General features: G+C 39.7%; 1 protein-coding gene across 9 annotated transcripts in view; it reads left to right on the forward strand.

Moving 5' to 3' along the window:
• Window positions 1–27,226, forward strand: part of ENTPD1 (ectonucleoside triphosphate diphosphohydrolase 1) — a 135,636-nt gene that overhangs the window by 78,510 nt on the left and 29,900 nt on the right. For 4 of the 9 annotated variants that reach the window (XM_072739639.1, XM_025991162.2, XM_025991175.2 and 1 more), the window contains 2 exons: window positions 7,794–7,921; window positions 26,807–26,924. In XM_072739639.1, the coding sequence (XP_072595740.1) occupies window positions 7,856–7,921; window positions 26,807–26,924 (184 nt within the window). In that variant the 5' untranslated portion in view covers window positions 7,794–7,855. The remainder of the gene's footprint in view (window positions 1–7,793; window positions 7,922–26,806; window positions 26,925–27,226) is intronic. The other 5 variants (XM_072739644.1, XM_072739642.1, XM_072739643.1 and 2 more) reach the window with 2 other exon arrangements.

Raw genomic sequence — 27,226 nt, forward strand, 5'->3', positions numbered from 1 at the left:
ACCCCTCCAGCCAAATCCTCAAAATCAGTCACTTTTCACTTCTGGATGATGGGAGTGGCTCCCACATACAGAACTATTAGTGTGTGCCAGGCACTGTTCTAAGCCTTAGTCATGTGGTTGAGGAGTTAAAATCCTGGCTTCTGGGTCCAGAATACTTCCTAGTCCCAATATCTACATCAGTGTAACTTTCAGCAACTCACTTAACCTCTCAGTGACTCAGTTTCCTCAGCTGTAAAATGACAATAATGATGATGATAATAGTACCTGTAATTCTGACCTTATTTAGAAAAAGGGTCTTTGCCAGTGTAATTAAAGATCTTGAAATGAGATCATCCTGGATATAGGGTCCCTTAATCCAATGACTAATGTCCTGATAAGAGAAAAGAGAGGGAAATGTGACCTACACAGACACAAAGAGAAAGGCCATGTACAGACAGGGATTGCAGAGATACAGCCACAAGCCAAAGGACACGAGGAGCCAGCAGAAGCTGGAAGAGGCAAGAAAGGAATCTCCTCCAGAGACTTTGGCCCTATTGACACCTTGATTCTGGACTTCTGACTTCCAAAGTTGTGAGAGAATAAATTTCTGTGGTTTCAAGTCACCAAGTTTGTGATAGTTTGTTGTGGTAACCCTAGGAGGCTGACACAGATGATAATAGTACATCTACCTTACAGGATTGTCAGGAGGGTTAAATGAGTGGCTATATTTAAAGCTAAGAGCAGAATCTGGAATACAGTGAGGGCTCTTGAAGTGTAGGCTGCTATATATTGTTAGCTCATTGGATCTTACCTAGCAACCCTATGAAATAGGTACTATTATGACTCCCATTTTGCATATGGAGAAATGAAATGAAAGTCTTAGAGAGGCTAAGCAAAGGTGAGCTTGTCTGGATTCTGCTCTAGCTTGAACCACCCTTCAAAAGTCCGTGGAGTTTAACTTTCTGCTCATGGATCCTGGTGAGTATTGGCTTGGTGACCCCTCATGATGATGTTCTCTCAGCAAAGATTCTCTAGTCCTGATCCACCAAGACCAAAAGATATAGGGAAGACCTTCCATGTAATGGTATTTATTCCTCCTGGATTCATCTTACCAGCCCTAGTCTTGGCACAGACTCTGCTCCAACAGAACCATTATCTATCTACGCTTGATTGTTTGATTGTCCTATGACCTCACCTCATGGAGGTAGCCTCAGTACCTCATTACAAGAAACAGGTGTGTGCTGCCTAAAAGGCCACATCCTCCCTCTCTAGGGACTTCAAAGGCCCTTGATGATTTCTTATTTACCCGTATGGTGCTGAATGTAGATTATACAAATGACTAGAAATAAGTCAGATCACTTAGAGTAAGGCAGAGCCCTTGCTGGAACCTGCAAGGTCCTACAAGCAAACAACCTAGTTACCCACCTGACCATCTTTTACTGTTCCCCAGCCACACCGATCTCATGGCCAGGTACTTTTCCACCTCAGGGCTGTTGCACATGTGGCCTGGTTGCCCTTACTGCTATTGCCCAACAGGTTTGCATACCTTCTTTTTAACTCTCTTGACTGTCGTCAATATTACCATCTCAGAGAGGCCTTCTTTCTTTCTTTTTTTTTTTTTTAAGATTTTATTTATTCATGAAAGACACACACACACACAGAGGCAGAGACATAGGCAGAGGGAGAAGCAGACTCCCTTCAGGGAGCCTGATGTGGTACTCGATCCTGGGTCTCCAGGATCACGCCCTGGGCTGAAGGCAGTGCTAAACCGCTGAGCCACCGGGCTGCCCAGAGAGGCCTTTCTTAATCAACTTATCCTTCTTCTTCACCTTTCCTGCTTCTCCCTCTCCTTAGCACTTATAATTATGTAACATGCCATACATTTTACTTATCTTGTTTATTGTCTTTTCTTCCAAACTAGGATATAAGTACCATAAGGATGGGAATGCTTATCTGTTTTATTCACTGCTACAGCTCAGAGCCTAGGACAGGGCTGGTGCACAGTATAATGCATTCCATAAATAATTGTTGAGTAACTAACTGAAAGGACGAATGAAGCATAGCCCCTCCCCAACAATAGCTATGGAACTCCCAAACTCAAATGGGTCAATCCATGAAGTATCTAGAAGCAGCACATGGAGAGAGAACTACTGGAAGCATATGGAGGGGAACATAGCCTCTTACTGAGCTTGATTTTAAAGAAGACAAGAAAAAGTATGTGGTAGAGAAAGAGGGGAATAGAATTCTAAGTGATGGAAAAGTCAGAATCCAAAAGTCATGTATTCGTTCAACTGGAAATACAGAAATGAACAAGCCAGAAGAAAAGTCCTAGCATGCAGGGTACGTTCTAGTGGTCATAATGTCAGGCTTGATCTTGGAGAAAAACATCTGCTTATTGGTGAGATAGGAATGGCTTACATCTCCAGAGGGCTGAAAAGTCTAGGCAGATCAGTGTGGCTTTCATTTGGCAGCCTGCAGGAAGCTACCTTAAATTCCTGATCCAGTAGAGCCCTGGGAATGTTGTTATGAGAAATTTCTGCGGCCACAAGAAGGATAGATTCTAATAGGGAAGGGCATTGGAAAGGGTAGGAGTACTAAAAAGGGCTGTTGTAGCAGAGGTGGAGATGACTGTGGGGGTCAGGGTGGGGGTGGATATTGCCATAGAAGAGGAAGAGTCAAAGATGTCTGGAATGAATGGAGAAATTGAGAAAGGATCTTAAAGCCCCAGAGCGTGAGAACAATCTAAATGTGTGTCACCAAGAACAACTACTTGATGGAAAGGAAGAAAGTTAGCCAAGATGCTGCAGGGACTTCGATGCTGGGATTTGGGACCAGCTTAGGGGTCAGTCCCTAACTTCAGTGGCTGCCCCATCACCTGGCTTTGTGAAGGCCCACAGGAAGGACCACAGTACTCTACTGGTGTTTATCCTCCAGCGTTTGTCTGTGTTTGCTCTTCTCTATGTGATAAGCCAAGCTTAGTCAGATGTGACCCATCAAACTGGAAATGGTCTGAAACTAGTGAGTCACACCGGATCTGCAGAGTAAAACTTTGGTTGTTTTTCCGGAAACCCACGACATCTGTAAACACTCCAAATATTTTTATTAATGGAGTAAAATTTTAAGATATTACATCTTTGGTATCATGAAGTAGAGATGGCTGGGATTTTTTGTTTAGCACAATTTTGACTAAGGACAAAATTAAATTTTGATCTTTAATAGGATGCTAGCTATAGATGTCAGGATGGCTGTTTATGTAAGAATTAAAAGATCTTTTTTGTTGTTGTTGTTGTTCTTTTCCTCTGACATAGCTAATTGGCTTGAAATCAATCTGTTTTCTCAAAGCTTGGGTTTCAGTTTTGTCCCTTAGGTGAAGAGCTGAACTTTCTACCTGACTTTCACCTTAAAGAGAAACATTTTCTCGCTCCTCATATGAAAGGGAAACAATGGAAGGGAACTGGTAGTCTTGAATTCTCTAGTAGAGTGAGACAACTCAAAGGAAAACAAATACAACACTTTACTATTAGATATTTAAATAAGAAGTGTTTCTTAAAGTTGTTTTTTGAAATGCCACTTCACATTGTGTGATAGAAACTGAATTTCTTTTATCCACAAGGTAAACAAAGGCCTTTCAGGGAAGTGGAGGAGAGACAGTCACTGTTAATTTTCCGAAACAGAATTTGACTATAGCAGTCATGGCATCAGAAAGAGGTCTGGGGGCCAGAGAAGAGGGGGCAGTAACCTAAGTGGTTCCCTTTTTATGAGCACATCCAAGCTAAGTCCCGACTGGATCCCCACGTCTAGTGATATGGCTAGTACTATTTCCTTTTTTTTTTTTTAACTTTTTAAAAATTTTTTAATTTATTTATGATAGTCACAGAGAGAGAGAGAGAGAGAGAGAGAGAGAGAGGGAGAAGCAGGCTCCATGCACCGGGAGCCTGATGTGGGATTCGATCCCGGGTCTCCAGGATCGCACCCTGGGCCAAAGGCAGGCACTAAACCGCTGCGCCACCCAGGGCTCCTACTAGTACTATTTCCTAAAAGAGTCTGGCTTCCTGCACGTGATAAGGGCTTTTGAAAACTACTTGCCATAATCTATAGAAAACATGGTAATCCAGCCAGTTACAAGAAAAACAAATCTAGCCATTATTTTTTTTCTTTTTTTTTTTTTAAGATTTATTTATTTATGATAGACATAGAGAGAGAGAGGCAGAGACACAGGAGGAGGGAGAAGCAGGCTCCATGCCGGGAGCCCGACGCGGGACTCCATCCCAGGACTCCAGGATCGCGCCCTGGGCCAAAGGCAGGCGCCAAACCGCTGAGCCACCCAGGGATCCCCTATTTTTTTCTTTTTGGTAATAAAGATTTTTAAAATTGTGTATAAAAAATAACTCAAGTTTCTCTCTGATCTAAGTTCTTTTTCTTATCATATCAGTAATAACAATATGATGAATATTGTTATGATACAATATGTAGAATATCGATATAGTCTAATAATATGGATGTCATTACAAAAGCTGGGCAAATGTGGAAAAGCATATTTCCAACTGTTCAGGAATAATAATGTTAGTAAATAATCTCATTAGGAAATGGAAAAGACAGAGTCATGTCAAGCTGTTTCCTACCTCAGGGCTTTTGCAGCTGCTGTTTCCTCTTTCTGGAATGTTCTTACACCTCCTCGTAGCTGATGTTTTCTCATCATCCAAGTCTCAGTCAAATGTCACTTTTCAGAGAGGCTTTCATGACCATCAGTTGAATCCTTTCACCCCAGCTCTGCTGCATATCCTATTCCTTGGTTCTAATTTCCATTAAACTATATAACATCCCTTAGTTTTAATTTCTTCTTAATACATATCATGACCTGGAGTCACTGATTTATGACTTCTGTTCTGGTTTATTTATCTCTCCAGCCAAATTGTGAACTAAAAAGAGCAGGGACTGTATTGGTCTTTGTCACTACTAAGATTGGTGCCCAAATAGATGTGGAAGGAAAATGGGATAGCAAAATTATTATATTTATGAAAACAAAATAACATATTTTTGGAACAGCTTGAGGAAGTAAAGCATTCAGAATTCAACTAAAATAGAAACTGCTGCAATGTGCTACTCTTAGGTATTAGATTTGTAATTGTCCATCCAAAGTTAGAAAACTTTGGATGAAAGTAAAGCTGAGTTTGTCAGTATCATCACTTTGGGAACTAAGGCAGGTATTCTAGGTTTGTTGTTGTTGTTTTTTCCAGATTCCAGAGCCCTGGCATCAAACAGGAGACTTCTGCAATACCAGTAATATCAGGATGTTATGGCTTCAAACTTCTAACTAGGTCAAAGCATAAGTCTCATAGGAAGATTGGAGTAGGGATTATTGTTCTAGCAGTTCTAAATGCTATCAAAGACTCAAGTTCTGTCCATCTCTCAGTTCTACCACCATTGAATGTCATCTTATCCAGGCAGGCAATGTCTGAGGAAGACAAGAATGCTGCCTTTCTTTTCCTAGATTTGCTTGTTCCAGCAGACTTCCTCCAGGGCTTCATGGGTCATTTTTGGGTACATATCTATTGTTGAACTAATCATTGGTGAGGGAATGAGATTATGCACAACATTCAGGCTTGACCCTGAACCAGGGGCCAGGGGGCAGGGGGTGGAGTGTATCCTTTTCCCATGAGGTATGTGGACTAATTGGGGAGAGTGGCAGATATATGAACAAAATTGAGGTTCTTTGGGAAGGGAGAAGGGGGGATGTGCTATATATTTCATCTATTGTTCCTGTGTCTGGAAGCAGTAGCTAATGTGGTTGCTAAAACTTTTTCTCCTAAGTTTTGTACTGTTTGGTATGATGGGTAAAGACTAGTTCAAGATTCTAGAAGTTGATGAACAGACTGGAGACGCATACAGTTCCAGTCCTTTGGATTAAGCTTCTGTTCAAGAAGCTTGAGGAGGAGCTCCTGTTTCAGCAAGTGGTGGCTGCTGCTTTTCAAGAGGGAGATCTAGAGGGGGGAGTCAGTTGAGCTCCTCTTTCAGCTGTTTTTTTTTTAATAATAAATTTATTTTTTATTGGTGTTCAATTTGCCAACATACAGAATAACACCCAGTGCTCATCCCATCAAGTGCCCCCCTCAGTGCCCGTCACCCATTCACCCCCACCCCCCGCCCTCCTCCCCTTCCACCACCCCTAGTTCGTTTCCCAGAGTTAGGAGTCTTTATCTTCTGTCTCCCTTTCTGATATTTCCCAACATTTCTTCTCCCTTCCCTTATATTCCCTTTCACTATTATTTATATTCCCCAAATGAATGAGAACATATAATGATTGACTTATTTCACTCAGCATAATACCCTCCAGTTCCATCCACGTTGAAGCAAATGGTGGGTATTTGTCATTTCTAATGGCTGAGTAATATTCCATTGTATACATAAACCACATCTTCTTTATCCATTCATCTTTCGATGGACACCAAGGCTCCTTCCACAGTTTGGCTATTGTGGACATTGCTGCTATATAAACATCGGGGTGCAGGTGTCCCGGCGTTTCATTGCATCTGTATCTTTGGGGTAAATCTCCAACAGTGCAATTGCTGGGTCGTAGGGCAGGTCTATTTTTAACTCTTTGAGGAACCTCCACACAGTTTTCCAGAGTGGCTGCACCAGTTCACATTCCCACCAACAGTGTAAGAGGGTTCCCTTTTCTCCGCATCCTCTCCAACATTTGTGGTTTCCTGCCTTGTTAATTTTCCCCATTCTCACTGGTGTGAGGTGGTATCTCAGCTGTTTTAATCCTATGCCCTGTCTTTAGAGAAATGTACTCCATTCTGCAGAGCCCGTCTCATTCTACGTGTTTCTTTATTGCTTTATCCCACCCTTCTTTCCCAAAGCATAAGAAAAAAGTTTAGGGATGGTTTGGGAAGTTGAGAGAAGAGAGTGAGTTCTCAGAATGGAAGGAATGGGACAGCTTTCCATTTCTTGTTCACTTCTGCTATATTCTCTGTTTGTAATGATCAAAGTAACTTGTGCCTTTTATTCTCTGGTTGGAGTTTTTTTTATGTCCTATGACAGGTTGAGACTACGAATAGAATAGATGAGATAATGTGAATGATGAAATGTTCAAAACTCCACAGCCTCTACACCATTACCAATTACAACATATAAGTGTGGTTAAAATGCAAGGGGTGTGTCAAGCCAGAAAATGACATAGAGTGTTGGGAGTTTGATGTTTGATGATATATTCTGAATATTTCTTAACATCTTACACATTTTGTGGTAGATTTGAAAAATGAGGGTAATCCTTGCTTTTTTGTTGTTTCTTGTACACTCATAGACTGGTATGACCCATTAAACTGCCAGTTTGGGATTCTTCACTGTCTTCATTCCTTACCTGGTTATTGATCTGAATCTGTCTATTCTCCTTACCACAGCCACTAACTCAGTCTGACCCTTACCACAGGACGAACAAATCCCTTTGTTCTTGAATTATTTCCCTATTATTCTGCAAGTGTGGTATGGATAAAGATTAACTTTTATCTATCTTTTTTTTTTTAATTTTTATTTATTTATGATAGTCACAGAGAGAGAGAGAGAGGCAGAGACATAGGCAGAGGGAGAAGCAGGCTCCATGCACCGGGAACCTGATGTGGGATTCGATCCCGGGTCTCCAGGATCACGCCCTGGGCCAAAGGCAAGCGCCAAACCACTGCGCCACCCAGGGATCCCTACTTTTATCTATCTTTGATGTCTCCAGATATCTAGCATAAGACTTACTGAAAGTGGAGGGAAATCAATGTTTGTTGATTTCTTGTTGATATTTTCTTTTCTGCTCTTGGTTTTAGACTCTGAACTGAAGAGTTTTTGTTCCAGAAATATACTGATCATCCTTGGCTTCTCCTGTATCATGGCTGTAGTTGCTTTGATTGCTGTGGGGCTGACCCAGAACAAACCATTGCCAGAAAATGTTAAGGTAACTCAAACCTGAGGGGTTCAGGCTGGGATGCCAGGAGAGGGTAAAGAAGGTTATGGTAAATTAGAGCATACAGGAGGGGTAGAGGTTCTGGCATCCCAGGAGCAAATCAATATCCACTGGACTAGGGAGGTAAAATGGAAATGATGCTCATTCTGGTAGAGGGAATGTCCTGAATCAATTAGTGGTAGGAAGATAATGGTCTTTATACTTGTTCAGCAATTACTGTTAATACTTTAACAGAAACAAATACTTTATTCACATCCAGATATGTGCTGATATTATGTGGTGACATTTTGTGCTGATATTCTATAATCTAGTACTATCTCTACCTCTTATTCATTGTTTCACTGTGGATGTGTCACAACACTACACTCTTTGTTCTTCTTACTCACTTATTATTACTATCACAAAAGTAATATTTCTTAGAGAGCATTGGATAAAGCACTTTGAAGTCAAAGATTGTGGAGAAGACTTTTTCCTCATCTCCAAAATATTAAAGCAAGCAGCAAAATCAACTAAAAATACTCACAGAGAAAACATACACGTAATCAAATATAGTGATATGAAATGAATTTATAGGTGGACAGATTTCTTGGAAATTTCCACATTTGAAGAGCTAGATAATATCATTAAAAATAATTAGGGTCATTAGCTACTGTGATTTATTTCTGCTTCCTTTCAAATTCATCAAAGTGAAATTTCAAAGACATGAATATCTTAAAAGTACCTTGTAATGTGGTCATTACTTTATTTAATCTGTTAATTAAAAAGCATATATAAAATTTAAATTTATGTTGTAAATACACCATTGTATTTACACTTCCATTGTATTCAACTTTCACTGAAATTAAATAAATGTACAATAAATCTAAAAGGGCCCAGAATATACCAATATGCTAATATTGTACATATTGACACATATGCACACGTAAGTGATGACATGTCCAGAAGTTAAGTTGACCATGGAGACTCTGGAATACATGTGCAGAAATTTATTTTCTTGTATTTGAAGATGCTAAACTGTGAGACTAGAAAGATGAATGTATATGCCAGGGTTCTAAAACTTTTGCCATCTACCCAAATCAGTTGCCTAATAGCAGAAGCCTGGATGTTACATTGGCATTTCTTTGCAACATGAACTCAACTCTGTTGCTGTGCACAGCAACCCCTTTGTCAGCATAGAAGGCTGATATTATGTCTTTGTCAATGGTCTCTTGCCTTTTAATGTTGAGTGATGTTGGCTCTCTTGGCAAAACTTCACTCACAGTTGAAGCCTCGTGACATCTTGGTTCTGCTATTTATTTACCAGCTCCAAAAGTACATGATTGCCCTCCTGATTTGACCTTTTTACATGTTAATTATTACATTTTTGGAGAGGGGGACTGCCTAGGAGGCAAAATCCGTGATAGACTTGAGCTCTGTGTTCCCAGTGAATACTTCTGGTCATGGATGACCTTCCTGCATTCACAGTGGTTATCATTGACTCTGTTGTGATTCTGTGTTGTGTTGGCCCCACAAAATGGAATAGGTCTTTAAATAGGAGGTATGAGTATTTGAAGAGTAGACACTGGCATGTGAAATGAATCTTTATAGCAATATCACTGGTCTAGCAAGATCATTTTATATATGCAAACTAGTCATTTATTAAGGTCATACACTAATTTTAATAAGATTGCTGGCATATATTAAGGGCAAAAATATTTTAGGAATTTGCCTTTGGTGATGGCTTTAAGCTATGTATGCTGCCCATTTTGATAGTCACTAGCCATATGTAGCTATTTCAACTTAATTAAAATAAAATAAAGTAAAGTAAAATAAAATAAAATAAAATATTTTGTCCCTAATTGCACTAGCCAGATTCCAAATACTCAATAGTCTCACCTGTCTGGTGAATACTAAATTGGACAATGCAGACATAGAACATTTCCATTGCTGCAGAAAGTTCAATTGGACATTGATGCTTTAGAGAATACTCTTTGATAATATTTCTGAAATAATTCAAAACTAAGTTTGATGAATAAGGTATATAATAAAACATTATAAAATATAAAATAAGAAATAGTAAATGAGACTTTTTTCTTGTGTGATTTGTAAGCTAATACCAGGACCATCCCAGATATCATGAGCTACTAAAATGCTTTGAGTAGTTTGTTGAATAAATTTATTTCCTTTCAAAAATGATAATTTAAAGGATAACACTTATTTCAATATTCATACCTGGTACATTTGTTTTAAAAACATGTAACATCGAACTTCCAGGGAAAATGGTGGAGTAGGAGGACTCCAGGCTCACCTAACCTCATGGAATAAGATAACACCTGATCAGTGTAAATAACTCAGAAAACAATCTGAAGACTGGGAGAATTTCTCTACATTCACAGCTAAATGTAGAGAAGAGGCTGTATCAGAGGGAGTAGAAAGGTTGGAGACACATTTGGAAGTTAAATGGACCTGTCTGTAGGAGGGAGGAACGACACAGGCATGGCAAGGGCAGAGGACCGGGCCCTCACACCAAGTACCCCAGATGCACAGGGATCCTGCATGAAATCAAAGGGGCCCAATTTCCTGAGTTCTTATAATCAGCAGGGATTAACACCTGGAAGTTTGAAAATTAGTGGGCTCAGTTCTGGAAGAGCCAGGAGGGTGAGAGTAAACAGAGACCAGACCCTACACTTAAAGGACAGCACCCTTAAACAAATAGCCCTGTGGAGATATAGCATAGAAGCAGCAGTTTGAAAAGCACCTGTGTATGCGGGAGGGAGATTTGTTTACTAATCTCAGTGCATGTACTTGGAGGGGTAGGGATCATTGGGAGACCCCTCTAGGTTCAAAGGAGCTGGTGGATATCATTTCCTTCCCCCATCCTCCAGCATAAACACATGGACACCTGTGAATCAGCAATTCTCCAACACTACCTAACTTGCTAACAGTCTGCCCCACCCTTGTGTTCTCCTGTGGACATGCTGGCTTCAGCTAGGCCTCACTCCAAGTCTCCTATCATACAACAGACCTTGCTAATACCACCCACCCTGCCCCCAAGTGCTTCTTGGGATCCACCTCCTCCAATCCAGCCAGCCTTGGTTCTGGTGGCTACCGGTCCCCTTTCACAACAGACCTCAGCAAACCTTGCTAACACTGTGTGCCTCGCCCTCACCCCCATTCCTGCATTCTCCTGTGTACCTGCTCCTTCCAGTATGCCCTTGGCCAAAGCCCACCCAAAATGGTGCCATAAGCCTGGCAGTGTGCAAGCAACTCTGATAGGCCAACAGCACTCCAAAGTGAGTCCAGCCCTGGGGAGAGTGGAAGATAACCACACACACTGGTCTGACTGTAGCCAAAGCAGTGGGCTGAGGGCAAATGTCTGGTCGGACTGCAGGTCCTGCCCACCAATGAAAACCTCTCAGAAGACAAGGAAAGTGCCCTACAGTTTGGTGTTACAGCATCTCTGGCAAACTCCTGGTCTGATTCAACCCCAGCTAAAAGTGGCCCTAGACTGGCCCACTAACAACACAAGGATCAAATTCTACTCACAATAGGCAAAGCAAGCCATCACAGACAACTGGATTGAAGGCAAATGTGGCTCAGCCACAACAGCAAGACACATGCACCACACAGAGCAAATACCCCTGAAGCTCCAGATTCTGGTGAACAGGGGACACTGCATGGCAAGGCACTACAGGACCTTTTACAGGCCATTACTGTCAAATACACAGCTGTCTTTCTTAACACACAGAAACAGATGCTGAGAGTTAGACAAAATGAGACAGAGGAATATATCCCAAATGAAAGGATAGGACAACATTGCAGCAAGAGAACTAACAAATGGAGATAAGTAATATCCTTGATATTTGAAGAGAATTTGAAGTAATGGTCACAAAGATATTCACTGGATTTGAGAAGAGAGTGACATCCTTAACAAAGAGATAGAAAACAAAAAAAGAGGGGTGCCTGGGTGGCTCAGTCAGTTGAATAACCAGCTCTTGGTTTTGGCTCAGGTTGTGATCTCAGCACAGGTTGTGGGATCAAGCCCCGTGTTGGGCTCTGTGCTCAGCACAGAGTCTGCTTGAGATTCTCTCTCTCTTTCTCCCTCTGCCTCTCTCCCCAGTCACACACACACACTAAATAAATAAAATCTTTGGGAAAAAAAGAACCAATCAGAGATGAAGTACACAATAACTCAAATTAAAAATACACTATGTGGAATAAATAGTAGGCTGGAAGAAGCGGAAGAATGTGTCAGTGACCTGGAGGACAGAGTAACATAAAACAATCAGGCTGAATAAGAGCAAAGAAAGAAATAATTAAATAAAAACAGGGAACTCAGGAACACCCTGAGGCATAGAAACATTTGCATTATAGGGATCCCAGAAGGAGAAGAGAGAAAAAAGAGAGCAGAAAAATTGTTTGAAGAAATGATAGCTGAAAACTTCCTGTATCTAGAGAAGGAAACAGAAATCCAGATCCAGGAGGCACAGAGAGTCCCCAACAAAATCAACCCTAGGCAGTCCACACCAAGACACATAGTAATTAAAATGGCAAAAAGTAGTGATAAGGAGAATTTTAAAAGCAGCAAGAGAAAGCAGATACTTATAAGGGAAATCCCATAGGGCTTTAGCTAATTTTTCAGCAAAAACTTTGCAGGCCAGAAGAGAGTAGCATGATGCATTCAAAGTGCTGAAAGAAAGAAAACCTGCAGCCAAGAATACTTTATCTAGCAAGGCTGCCATTCAAAATAGAAGGAGAGATAGTTTTCCAGACAAACAAAAGTTAAAGGAATTCATAACCACTACAAGAAATGTTAAAGGGGACTCTGAGTGGAAGAGGAATAAGAAAAGTAGGAAACACAAAGGCTTAAAATAAGTATATCTATAAAAATCAGTCAAGGGATTCACAAAATAAAAGGATGTAAAGTATGATAGCATATATGTAAAACATAAGGGAGAAAGATTAAAGCATGGCTTCAAACTTAAGCAACCATCAATTTAACATCGACTGCTATATGCATAAGATGTTATATATAAAGGTAATGGTAACCACAAATCAAAAACCAGTAATTAATATGCAGGAAAAAAAAGAGAAATGAATCCAAATATACCACTAAAGAAAGCCAGGAAACCGTGAGAGAAAATAGAGAAAAGAAGAACAAAGAAGAACTATAAAAACAACCATAAAGCAAATAACAAAATAGCAAAAGTACGTATCTAACAATAATTAGTTTGAATGTAAATAAGTAAATGCTACAATCAAAAGACATAGAGTGATGAAATGGATAAAAAGCAAGACCCACCTACATGCTGTCTACAAGAGACTCATTTCAGACCTAAAGACATATGCAGATTGAAAGTGAGGGGATGGAAAAACATTTATCATGCAAATGGAAGTGAAAAGAAAGCTGGGCTAGCAATAGTTATACTTGTACACAATGGCCTTTATTTTTATTTTTTTTAAAATATTTTTTCTTTATTTATTTATGATAGTTACACACACAGAGAGAGAGAGTCAGAGACACAGGCAGAGGGAGAAGCAGGCTCCATGCACCAGGACCCCGACGTGGGATTCGATCCCGGGTCTCCAGGATCACGCCCTGGGCCAAAGGCAGGCGCCAAACCACTGCGCCACCCAGGGATCCCCACAATGGCCTTTAAAATAAAGACTGAAACGAGACAAAGAAGGATGCTATATAATCATTAAGGGAACAATCCAACAAGAAGATATTTATGCACGCAAATACATAAAACTAATAACAAACATAAAGGAAGTAATCAATAGTAATATAATAATAGTAGGGGACTTTACACTCCATTTATATCAATGGATAGATCATCCAAACTGAAAATAAACAAGGAAACAGTGACTTTGAATGACACATTGGACCAGAACAATCTAACAGATATATTCACAACATTCCACCCTATAACAGCAGAATGCATCTTCTTCTCAAGTGCACATGAAACATTCTCTAGGATAGATCACATATTAGGCCACAAAAAAAATCTCACAAATTAAAAAAGATTGAAGTCATACCATGCACTTTTCCAACTACAACACTGAAACTAGAAATCAACCACAAGCAAAAATCTGGAAAGAGCATGGAGATGAAATAGCATTCTACTAAACATGAACAGGTCAACCAAGAAATGAAAGAGGAAATAAAAAAAACACTTATAGACAAATTCAAATGAAAACATAATGGTCCAAAATCTTTGGGATGCAGCAAAGCTGTTCAAAGAGGGAAGTTCATAGCAATGCAGGCCTACCTCAAGAAGCAAGAAAAATCTTAAATAAACAACCTACACTTATACCTAAAGGAGCTAGAAGAAGAACAAGCAAAACCCAAAACCAGTAGAAGGAAGGAAATAATAAAGATGAGAGGAGAAATAAATGAAGTAGAAACTAAAAAGACAATAGAATAGATCAATAAAACCAAGAGCTGGTTCTTTGAAAAGATAAACCTTTGATCAGGCTCATTAAAAACAAAGAGATGTGACTCAAATAAACAAACTTAGATTTGAATGAGAAGAAATAACAACCAATACCACAGAGATACAAAGGACTATAAGAGACTATTATGAAAAATTATATGCCAACAAACTAGACAACAGAAGACATGGACAAACTCCTAGAAACGTATAACCTCCCAAATCTTAGCCAGGGAGAAATAGAAAAAGAGTAAACCTATTATCAGCAATGAAATTGAATCAGTAATCAAAAAACTCCTCCCAACAAACAAAAATCCAGGACCAGACAGTTTCCTTGGTGAATTCTACTAAACATTTGAAGAAGAGCTAATACCTATCCTTCTTGAACTATTTCAAAAAATAGGAGAGGAAGGAAAACTTCCAGTTTCATTCTATGAGGTCAGCATTACCCTGATACCAAAGCCAGATAAAGACACTACAAAAGAGAGAGAGAGAGAGAGAGAGCTATAAGCCAATATCTCTGATTAACAGTAGATGCAAAATCCTCAACAAAATATTAGCAAACCAAATCCAACAATACATTAAAAAAATCATTCACCACAATCAAGTGGGATTTTATTCTTGGGATGCAGGGGTGGTTCAGTATTTGCAAATCAATCAACATGATACATCATATAAAGAAGAGAAAGGATAAAAACAATATGATCATCTCAATAATGAAGAAAAAGCATTCATTTGACAAAGTTCAAAATCCATTCATGATAAAAACTTTCAACAAAGTAGGTTTAGAGGAAATATATGTCAACATAACAAAGACTATATATAAAAAAAACCCTACAGGTAACATCATAATGGTGAAAAACTGAAAGCTTTTCCTCTTACATTAAGAACAAGACAAAAGTGTCCACTCTTACCACTTATATTCAACATAGTACAGGAAGTCCTGGCCACAGCAATCAGAGAAAAAAACAATAAGTGGCATCCAGATTGGTAAGGAAAAAGGAAAACCTGCATGTATATAGCATGATATTATATATAGAAAACCCTAAAGACTCCACCAAAAAACTGATAAATGAATTTAGTAAGATCAGAGGATACAAAATCAATATCTAGAAATCCATTGCATATCTGTACACTATACATCTGTAATGAAGTGACAGAACAAGAATGTAAGAAAACAATCCCATGGGGCATGTGGGTGGCTCAGTGGGTAAGTGCCTGCCTTCAGCTCAGATCATGATTCTGGGGTCCTGGGATTGAGCCCTTCACTTTCTTTCTCTCTGTCCCTCCCCACTGCTGGTGGTCTGTCACTCGCTCTCTCTCTCTTTCAAATAAATAAAATCTTGAAAAATAAAATAAACAATCTCATTTACAATTGCACCAAAAAAGAATAAAATGCCTAGGAATAAACTTAACCAAGGAGGTGAAAGACTTGAACTCTGAAAACTATAAAACATTGATGAAAGAAATTGAAGATAACATAAACAAATGAAAGCTATTCCAACCTCATGGATTGGAAAAACCAATATTGTTAAAATGTCTGTACTACCCAAAGCAATCTATGGATTTAATGCAATCCCTATCAAAATACCAAGAGCATTTTTCCAAAACTGCAATGAACAATCCTAAAATGTGTATGGATCCACAAAAGACTGAATAGCCAGGGCAGTCTTGAAAAATAACAAAGCTAGAGATATCACAATCCCAGACTTCAAGATATACTACAAAGCTGTAGTACTACTATAAACAATATGGTACTGGCACAAAAATAGACACAGATCAATAGAACAGAATCAAGAGCCTGGAAACAAGCCCACAAATATATGGTCAATCTTTGACAAAGGAAGCAAGAATGTGCAATGGGAAAAAGACAGTCTCTTCAACAAATGGTGTTGGGAAAACTGAACAGCTGTATGCAACGGAATGAAACTGGACTACTTTCTTATGCCATACACAAAAATAAATTCAAAATGGATTAAGGACCTAAATGTGAGGCCTGCAACTGTAAAAATCATAGAAGAGCAAAGACAGTAATTTCTTTGATGTCAGCTGTAGCAACATTTTTCTAGATACATCTCCTGAGGCAAGGGAAACAAAAGCAAAAATAATCTACTGGGACTTCAGCAAAACAAAAATCTTCTGCACAGCAAAGGAAATAATCAACAAAACTAAAAGACAACCTACTGAGTGTCTTTCAAATTTATTTTCAAATGATATATCCAATAAAGGGTTACTATTCAAAATATATAATGAACTTATACCACACAACACACACACAAAAAAACAAATAATCCAAATAAAAAATGAGCAGAGGGCATGAACAGAAATTTACCAAAGAACACATACAGATTGCCAACAGACACATGAAAAGATGTTCAGCATGACTCATCATCAAGGAAATGCAAATCAGAACCACAGTGAGATTTTACCTCACACCTGTCAGAATGGCTAGAATCAAAAACACAAGAAACAACAAGTGTTGGTGAGGATGTGGAGAAAAAGGACCTGTTGTGCACTGTTAGTGGAAATGCAAACTGGTGCAGCCACTTCAGAAAACAATATGGAGCTTCCTCAAAAAGTCAAAAATAGAACTACTGTATGATCTGGTAATTCTACTTCTGGGTATTTACCCAAAGAATACGAAAACATTAATTCAAAAAGATATATGTATCCCTGCATTTGTTGCAGCATTATTTATAATAACTGAATTATGGAAGCAGCCCAAGAGTCCGTTGATAGATGAATGGATAAAGAAGATATGGTATATATACACAATGGAATATTATTCAGCCATAAAAAGAATGAAATCTTGCCATTTGCAACAACATGGATGGAGCTAGACGAAATAATGCTAAGTGAAATAAGTCAGAAAGACAAATACCATGTTTTCACTCATATGTGGAATTTAAGAAACAAAACAAGCAAAAAAAGAGAGACAAACCTAAAAACAGACCCAACTATAGAGAACAAACTATGGTTACCAGAGGGCAGCTGGGGGTAGGAGGATAAGTGAAATAGCTGAAGGGGATTAAGAGTATACTTACCATGATGCACACTGAGTAATGTATAGATTGTGGAATCACTATGTTGTACACCTGACACCAATATAACATTGCATGTAACTATATTGAATTAAAATAAATAAAAACATATAACATCATCTCTTCATGACCATACTTCATTCAGCTGTTCATTTGTTCACAGATTCATGAATCAACAATTAAATAGTCACTGAGGGGGCCACTTGACGGGATGAGCACTGGGTGTTATTCTCTATGTTGGTAAATTGAACACCAATAAAAAATAAATTTATTATTTAAAAAAAACAATTAAATATTAAGTATCTATATTAGGCACTGGGCTACAGGATATGATTGAGCTTACTATCTGGAGAAAGAAACACATTTAATAGATGACCCAAATTATTAATTGTAGTTGTCATGAATGCCACCAACTGAAAGTTGGGAGCCAGGGCAGTCTTCTCTGAAAGAAATGACATTTATAGTAAAACTTGAAGTTAGCTGAGGTAGAGAAGGGTAGAGAATATTCCAGGAAAAAGGAAAGCAAGTCCAAGAATCTCACAGATAAAGATGGTGAGGGAGGTGGTTTTGTCAGGGTCTTGCAAGTCAGATTGAGGATTTTAATTTTCATCTTAAGAGCAATAAGAAGACAGTAACTTGATCAGATTTGTGTTTTGAAAAGATCACTCTGGCTGCAGTGAAGTAGAGGGTGGGGGATAAGAGCAGATATAGTTTAGAAGGAGGTCTTGAATTAATTTTTGAAGAAAAATTTTTTATTTTTGAGGTACTGGACATCCAAGGAGAAATGTCAAAGCAGCAGTTGGATAATCAGATCTGGACCTCATAGAAGAGGTATAGACCTACAGTGCTCATTAGAAATAAAATGCAAGCCATATTTTAATTTTTCCAGGGGCCACATTTTTAAAAAGTAGAAGGTTGAAATTAATATAATAATATTTTAGTGTAATTAATTACATCTCAAATATTATGTCAACATTTCATCAAAATAATTATTAATAAAGTATTTTCCATTATTTTTTCATGCTATCTTCAAATTCCAGTGTGATTTTTTTCTTCTTTTTTAAAAGATATTTATTTATTTATTTATTTATTTATTTATTTATTTATTTATTTGACACAGAGAAAGAGAGCGAAAGAGAGCACAAGTAGGGGGAGCAGGAAGCAGGCTCCCTGCTGAGCAGGGAACCCAACTAGCATTTTATTTTATTTTATTTTTATTTATTTATGATAGTCACAGGGAGAGAGAGAGAGAGAGGCAGAGATACAGGCGGAGGGAGAAGCAGGCTCCATGCACCGGGAGCCTGATGTGGGATTCGATCCCGGGTCTCCAGGATCGCGCCCTGGGCCAAAGGCAGGCGCCAAACCGCTGCGCCACCCAGGGATCCCACCAACTAGCATTTTAAAGCAGGGCTCAATCCCAGGACCCTGGGATCATGATCTGAGCTGAAGGTAGAAGGTTGACCAACTGAGCCACCCAGGTGCCCCTCCAATATGATGTTTAACTTAAATCACATCTCATTCAGATTCCTTGAACAACCTGGAGATTAGGAGTGCCACCTCATGCCACATAGTCAAAAGTCCATGTATAACTTTTGACTCCCTCAAAACCTAATTGCCTACTATTGACCAGAAGGCTTAGCAATAACACAAACAGTTGATTCACACATATTTTATATATGTGTTTTATACTTTATTCTTACACTAAAGTGAACTACAGAAAAAAATGTTAAAATCATAAGAATAGAAAATACATTTATAATACTCTACTGCATTTATTGAAAAGAATCCAGAATTCAAACCTGTGTTGTTCAAGGGTCAACTGCAGCTAACATTTCAAGTGCTCAATAGCCACATGTAGCTAGTGGCTACCTTATTGGACAGGACATGTCTAAAGATATGTCTCTGATGCCACTGATGTATTGAAGCCCTAGAAAAGGATGAGATTATAGGAAGGGGGTAAAAAGCAAGAAGAGGGCAAGGACCAAATCCTGAGGAATTCTATCATTCAAATATAGTGCTTGCAGTTTAGAAATCATTTACATTTTTTTCTTTCTAGGAATACTGTGAGGAATAAAAGATTATCCTCATCTTATAGATAAGCAAAATGAGGGCCTTTGAGGTTCTCTTGCTCAAGGCTCAGTATCTCATAGATTACTGCAAGAATTAAGTGAGGGGCAGCCCCGGTGGCGCAGTGGCTTAGCGCCGCCTGCAGCCCGGGGCGTGATCCTGGAGACCCTTGGTCTAGTCCCATGTCGGGCTCTCTGCACGGAGCCTGCTTCTCCCTCTGCCTGTGTCTCTGCCTCTTTCTCTCTGCATCTCTATGAATAAATAAATAAAAATAAAAAAATCTTTTAAAAAAATTAAGTGGGATAAATAAATGCAAATGTGAAGTGCAGAGCAGGAGTCCTTGCCCACTGTGGACAATCAGTGATTGATAGCTCATATGTTATCATCTTTGCAGCCTGTCTGGTCACAAATTGCCATTTTATCTCCAGTTCTTCCTATCTAATTCACCCTTGTCTAACCCAGCCCATGTCAGCCCTCTCATCTTGATGATCCAATCCTGTCATCCTCCTACCTAATCCAGTTTGGGTTCAGCCTTGCTGGGGCAGTGGTGGCCTCATGCCCAGGCCGCATCTAGCAAAACACAAGAACTCCTTATTGGAGTGACGTGTTGTTTACTTGTCCAGCTACCAAGGTGGTAAGCATATTGAGGACAGTGCCTGGGTTTCATTTGTCTTTGTGTACATTTTATTATTCATTTACTCAATTTATTCACTTAACAAATAGTCATTGACCATCTACTCTTATTTTAGGTCCTAGGTATGTAGCAATGAGCAAAACTGGCAAAGTCCTTACCTTCATGGGGCTAATAGTGTAGTGGAAAAGATAATCACTAATCAAATAATCACAAAATAAATGTTAAATTACAACCAGTAATTAGACTTGGCTGGTTGCCTCATAGAAGTTTGCTGCTGAGTCAAAAAACTGCTTCTTCCTTGGATGTGAAGAGCTTGTTGAAGGGCAAGTCTGATGGCAGGATTTGTCAGTATAAGAGGCAGGCCCCTGCCTCCAAATCCCCTGGGAGACCAGGGTTCCCTATTCTTACCACCAGACCCTACCCAGTTTGAACCTCCAGATTGCAGGATCTGAGAATCTACATATTGAACAGGCATCCTGGAACATTCTCATGCCATTAAAGCCTGGAAACCACTGTCCTGTAGATATAGAATGGCCAGTTTTAAAAAATAGGCCTTAATGAACTGAAGAGTCATTTAGCAGTACCTAAGTGCCCCCTGGGAAAGTGCCTTTGTCCAGTGGAACTGGGTGGGGAGGTAGCTTTCAGATCTGCTCAGTTCATCACTTCCTTAATTTCCTGGACACTAGTGAAGACTGGCATTTAGTGAGTTGTCAGATATTCCTTTTAGCACAAACATTCCACATTCTGGCACACACAGACCCCCCCACAGGGTTCTCTTGAATGTACCAGACTGACCCAATACCAAATCATATGGCTTCATTAACAACTGCCACTTCTGTGGAATGCCTGCTGGCTCAGGGACCAGATGGTTTTGATTTCAGTCCCAAATCTGCTACTTTCTGCTGTGAGACTTGGGCAAGTAAGTCTCTCTCTCTATTCCTCAGCTTCCTCATATGTCCAATGGAGGTGGTTGTGAGGATTATAAGGAATGATACCAGTGACTCACTTATCAGAGTGTCCAGCACATCAGAAGCCATCAGTGGAGACTAGCTGTCCACACTGCTTTGAGGGAGATGAGTTCTAGGGAAGGCCCTTTGCTGCTAATGTGTTAAGCTAATTGAGTTGGTGCTCCCAGGATTTCCAGCTGCTGCTAAAAGGTGATGACCTATCCCCAAACATCTGCTTTTTCACAAGGAACTAAAGTGCTATTCTTCGTTAAGCATTTGTGATAGTATCTTTTCATAGAGAATTTGGAAGGACTTGCTCCCAATTTACAACCTCAAATACTCCCAGAAAATATCTATATTATTTTTACTTCACTGGATTTTAATGTTGTCTTCTTTAAAAAACAATACCTGGAGGGCACCTGGGTGGCACAGTCAGTTAAATGGGTGACTCTTGGTTTCAGCTCAGGTTGTCATCTTAGGGTTGTGGGATTGAGCCCTGCAATGGGCTCTGCGCTCAGCGCAGAGTCTACTTGAGATTCTCTCTCTCTCTTCCTCTGCCCCTCCCACTTGTACTTTTTCTCTCTGGAATAAAGAAATCTTTAAAAACACACACACAAAAGAAAAACAAAACAAAACAAACAAACAAATAAATAAATAAACAAACCCCACAATAGTTGGAGATGGATGGTGGTGATAGTTGCACAAAGTGTGAATGTACTTAATGCCACTGAACTGTACACTTAACTGTACACTTAAAATGGTAAATTAATGTTTGGTGTATTTTACCACAATTAAACAAATAGCAATAAAACTGTGGTTTGTATTGAATGTCTAGTAATTCCAATTAGAGAAAAAAGAAAAGCAGAAAATGGTCTTTAATTGTTTACAGGCCTTGCCAGCATTGCTGTAGCTAATGGAGACCTGATTTGTTTATAGAGTACTAGAGTTAAATTTGAAAGGATTAGCTTTGTTTATTCAAACGGACTCATGGATGGACTGATGATGTTGCTAAAAGTAGAGTTAAAGCTACAGGGACTTTTTAAAAAGATTCTGAAGAACCAATATGTCTGAAGCAACCAATAGAAGTTAATTATCTTACTGGCTTATGGAGTTTTTTTTGGGTGATGGTGGAACTCAATATCAATGGCACTACTTTATATTAGACAATGAATATTAAGTTCTCTCAGGACTGGAAGGAGTTCAGGAACCATACAATTCTAACTGCCCCCCCCCCCCATTCATTCATTTGACTCAACAATTGTCTGTTGAATTCCTTCTTTGTGTCTAACCTATGGTAGGATATACTGTGGTGGATGCTGGATATACCATGCTAAGCAAAACAGACCTGCCCTAATAAGGCAGCTCACATCCTTATGGGGAAGGTTATTCAAATAGCTACATAGACATGTAGTTATGCATCATGGTAAGTGCTTGTCTTTAGAGCAAAAATATGGGTACTCTGAGCCATGGATGAGAAGGGTAGAATCAAATCTGAGAAAGTCAGAGAAGGCTGGGATCTCAGGTGAAGGGCATTCTGGGCAAAGGCCTTGGAACAGAAGCTACATGGCTTATAGGGAACTGAGAGCTGACCGGTGTCAGGGTGGGTGTTTTCTGAATGAGAAGACTTAAAGGGTTGAATATCCCACTTCTGCAGAGCCAGGAATAGAAGTAGATCATCTGACACTCAAATTTTCTAGTTCTTTCTACATCTAGGGAGATTTACTCAGACACCGAGACCTATAACATTTGTGCAGATAGAATTCCATCCTAAGGAGAGTTTTGGCCCACCTCCCCTTGACCTCCAGCCTCTGTGAATTCTGGGTCTGTTGCCACCCACATGTCCAGGTCTACACCAAAGGCTCTACATTGGTGTCTTCATGAACCAAGCAAAGTCATTTTTACTGTTCCTTTTTCTGGAACACTGCCTTTGTTTACTCAACATAGCTTATGAAGATCAGTTATGATTGCTAATATCATGTGCATGACCAGAAACTAGCTTAAGATAAAGTTGTATGCACAGTTAAGATTGCAGCCATATAAAAATTTATGTATTTAGGAAAGACTGGAAAGAGATAAAGCAAAGTAACAGTGATGTCTAGTTGGTAGGATCTTAAATGTCTTTTTTCCTGTTTCCTCTTCATTTTCTAGATGCCATTTAGTAGTAAACCTTTAGTACTCTTAAAACAGAAAGTAATATTGAAATAATGTTAGGGGAATGTTATATCTCTTTGTCACCACACAAATCTTTGATTTTTCTTTAATATGAAGAATGTACTCACAGGACTCTTAGAAGTACTTTAAATATGAACTATAGAGAAACACTGGATAGGAGTGATAGCATGGTGCAAGGCACAGCATTTGTCAAAACATTTCTGTTGGGTAGAGATTTTTATTTTAAACATAATTCTCTTATCACAGAGTCTGGGGAATGCTGGCTCAAACAAAGTTAGGTGAATTCTCCACTGCCAAACTCTCTGAAGCATTCACTACCTAGTCGGTTTGTGAGGCCAGGAGACAGAGAGAACACTCAGCCTTCCCCAAACTTCTGGGAAGATTTATTTGCCTAGATCCTTACAAGCTTAGTGCTTTGTGGAACATGCATCGAAAAATGCTGATGTGGTGAAAAAGAACAAAAGATGGTGACTACATAGGCTCTAGATGGGTCTTCAAAGCCCTTCACTATCTGTACTTGTTAGGTAAGTCCTTGAGCTGGACTGGACACAGGTTCTCAGCTATCAAATAAGAAGATTACATGCAATGGACTTCTAGCTCTAAGATGGCCAACTATGAAAATGAGTAAATACACTGACAGTTTTGTAATAATGAAAGGCAAACTTCCAAAAAGCTCAAACAGAATTTTCACACCATCAAGCTTTTATCTGTCTCTCAAGCTGCAAACCATTTCCAAAGACAAAAAATATTTGGCAACTCAGCAGGTTAGCATTCCAGTCTGCTGTATACATAAGGTAGAATGCCCTCAATTCCCACGTTACAGTATACACTGCCTCCCCCTCAAACACTTGATAAACCAAATGTAGTGAAAATTTTCATTTCTCAACCACCTTACTGTGTAAGACCTTCTAGAAACACGATGATAGAGGCAAGGCTGATTCCTTTTCTCTGCTGAAAGAATGACTGTCATGTCAACAAAGACAGAATAGAATGTCCTGATTCCAGATAAGGGCTGCTTGCTGCTGCCACCTCAGTTTTTATCATATGCTGCTGTGGTTGGAAGATTTTCTGGCAGAAAGAATTCATAGACCCTTCTAGGGAACAGCAGAATTTTCTGCTGTGTAACCCGTGAGCACCTCTCTCCACATTGGGAGGCTGCTCACGGTTCCAAAGGCCCCAGACCCCAGGCATTCTTCAGTGGGTCTGCGATAGTCACTACCTAAGTCAGTTCTTGGTTTCCTCTCACTGCAAGCCTGCTTGTAGAGGAGTCTGTCCAGCTTGCTTTCTTGCCACGTATATAGGCCTTTGTCTTTTTAAGGGCATAATGAATGCTCATTGCCATAGGGAGTCCTGCTGTGTGTAACTAGGCTGAGAGCACTGGAGGTTATGGAGCTTCAAGGACCTGCCCACTGCTGCGTCACTGGTGCTCCCTGCTAATCTGGAAAAACAGAATAAAGCTTGACACCTCAGCAGACTCAGATTTTAGCTGTTCCCAGTGATCTAGGGAGGTCTCTTGAATTCTCATTATTGTCCTCATTCCTCCCTGGAAGTCTTAGGTTCTTACCAGGTGATAAGAGAGTATGGGAGGACATATATAAAACAACTGCGGAGTTAAGCACTATCAAGAGGCAGACTGCACTTCAAGGTTCACAGCAGCAAAGTGTGGTCAGCGCGGTTGGCTCACATTTTAGAAGTGCCTCCTTTTTCTCTTCCTTCTGCTTCCCCATTTACTTTCCTCCATGTTTCTCTCTGGTATAGGGATGATAAATAAAAGTACAGACCAGTACCATCAGGCTGTCCTTACAAGCCCATGGCAGACATTGTTATTTAACCTTGGCATTTTTCCTGATTAAACTTAGGGATGTAACCAAAGATGAACATAAAATGATCAAAAAGGGCACTTGGCAGTCTACTCCCAGGTAAATACCCAAAAGAAATGAGAGCTTGTATCCACAAAATGACATGTGCAAGATTGTTCCTGGCAGATATATTCCCAATAGTCCCAAACTGGAAAAAACTCAACTGTCTAACAACAGTAGAATGGATAGAAATGCAGTGCATGCAATGAAATGGGAAATATTCTACAGCAATGAAAAGGGACAAACTATAGCTACACACAGTCTGGATGCATCTAAAAGACAATGTAGAGCAAAAGAAGCTAGACATAAAGGAGGCACATGGTGCAAGTCCCTTTATTGCAGCTCAAAGATAGGCAGAAGTCACCTGTGGTACTAGAAATCAAGACAATGGTTACCCTCAGGAGAAACTGACTGAGGGGGCACTGGGAAGCCTTCTGAGGAGTAGAAAATGTTTTCAATCTTGATCTTGGTGGTGTGGTATATATGGATATGCACATATGCAAAAATGCACTGGGATGCACACCTAAAACGTGTGCACTTTGCTGTAGTTACCCCTCAGTGAAAGTCTTTAAGAACTGTTGTTCTGAAGGGGTAGTAGAAGGGGAGGTGAGCCGGGGGATGGGGTGACTGGGTGATGGGCACTGAGGGGGGCACTTGACCGGATGAGCACTGGGCATTATACTATATGTTGGCAAATCAAAATTCAATTAAAAAAATATACAAAAAAAACCCCAGAGAGAACTGTTGTTCTGCCCTTACTCCTGTTTCTCTGTATATGGAGCATAAGGTCTTGGATCTGACTCTGATCCAAATCCAGGCTCTGTCACCTATGAGCTGTGTATCTTGAGTAAATTACTTAACCTCTTTGAACTTTAGTTTCTCACTTATATAGCAGGGACAAACAGAGTACCTACCCTATAGCACTATTCTGAGGGGTAAGTCAGATAATGCTCATGAAAAAGCTTTGTGCAACACTTGCCCATTACATTTAATGTTCTCAAGAAACGTGATGTGGGGACTTTACTCTTTCACCTTTCCCCCCTGACCACCTGGTGCTTTCTCATGCTGTCTTTCCCCCTCTTTCTTCACACCTTCTTTTTTCCTTTATCCCTTACTTTCATCTACCCTCAGTTACAAGAGCCCAAAACACAAAAATACATATCTTTTAAAATTTATTGAATACAACGTATAGTTATATTCATAATGAAAAAGCGAGCATCCTTAGTATTTTCCATGTCTCCCTTCCAAAGCCCAGGCCACATACCAGACCAATTAAATCACATATCTGGGAGTAGAACACAGAGATCACTAGCTTTTGAGGCTCTCCAGGTGATTTGGACATGATTCCAGTGCACACACAAGTTTGGGAACTGCTGGACTAATGGCTTTCTAGTCCCTCCATGATATCTCGGCTGCCTCAGCATATGGTTCTGGTTCTTGGCTCCCATTAGAATCACCTGGGAAGCTTCTAATCAGTCTGAGGCTCAGGTCCCACCATGGGTAAGGCTTGGATATTTCTAATGTGCAACCAGCACTAAAAGCCACTATTCTAGGGGAATTGGTGTCATGGTAGTTCTTGTGATCAGGGCGGCAGCAGGCAACCCCATTCTGCTCCTCATGTTCCTCTTGAATTAAAATACTTATGTTTTTGAAAACTCTTGTCTTTATTTCCTTTCTGTTGCAAGCTGAGTATGGAGAAGCATCATGTAATCCTGATGAATTCTTGATTTATTTTACCCTCAGTATGGGATTGTGCTGGATGCAGGCTCTTCTCACACAAGTTTGTACATCTATAAGTGGCCAGCAGAAAAGGAGAATGACACTGGGGTGGTGAATCAGATAGAAGAGTGCAAGCTGAAAGGTAAGATGAAAAGGGGAGGGAGACAGTGGGGTGGGAGAGCATACATGACAGCATGTATGGCAAGTGAGCGGAACACAGGAGATAAAGTACAGGAGATAAAGGAAGTTTGGTGAAGAGCACAGTGGAGCAGCTGCTGTTGTTATTTTATTGTCATTATACAAATTATATTGAAATCAGTCCTGAATAATGGAGCCCTTGAAGAAGAAACAAACCTAGAAATTGTTGAGTAATAGGAAACTTCTGTGTGCCATGCACCAAGTACTGAAAATGCATGATTTCTTCTTCTTCATGGTCTCCCTTGG

This window comes from Vulpes vulpes, chromosome 15, assembly GCF_048418805.1.
Source record: "Vulpes vulpes isolate BD-2025 chromosome 15, VulVul3, whole genome shotgun sequence".
NCBI lineage: Eukaryota > Metazoa > Chordata > Mammalia > Carnivora > Canidae > Vulpes > Vulpes vulpes.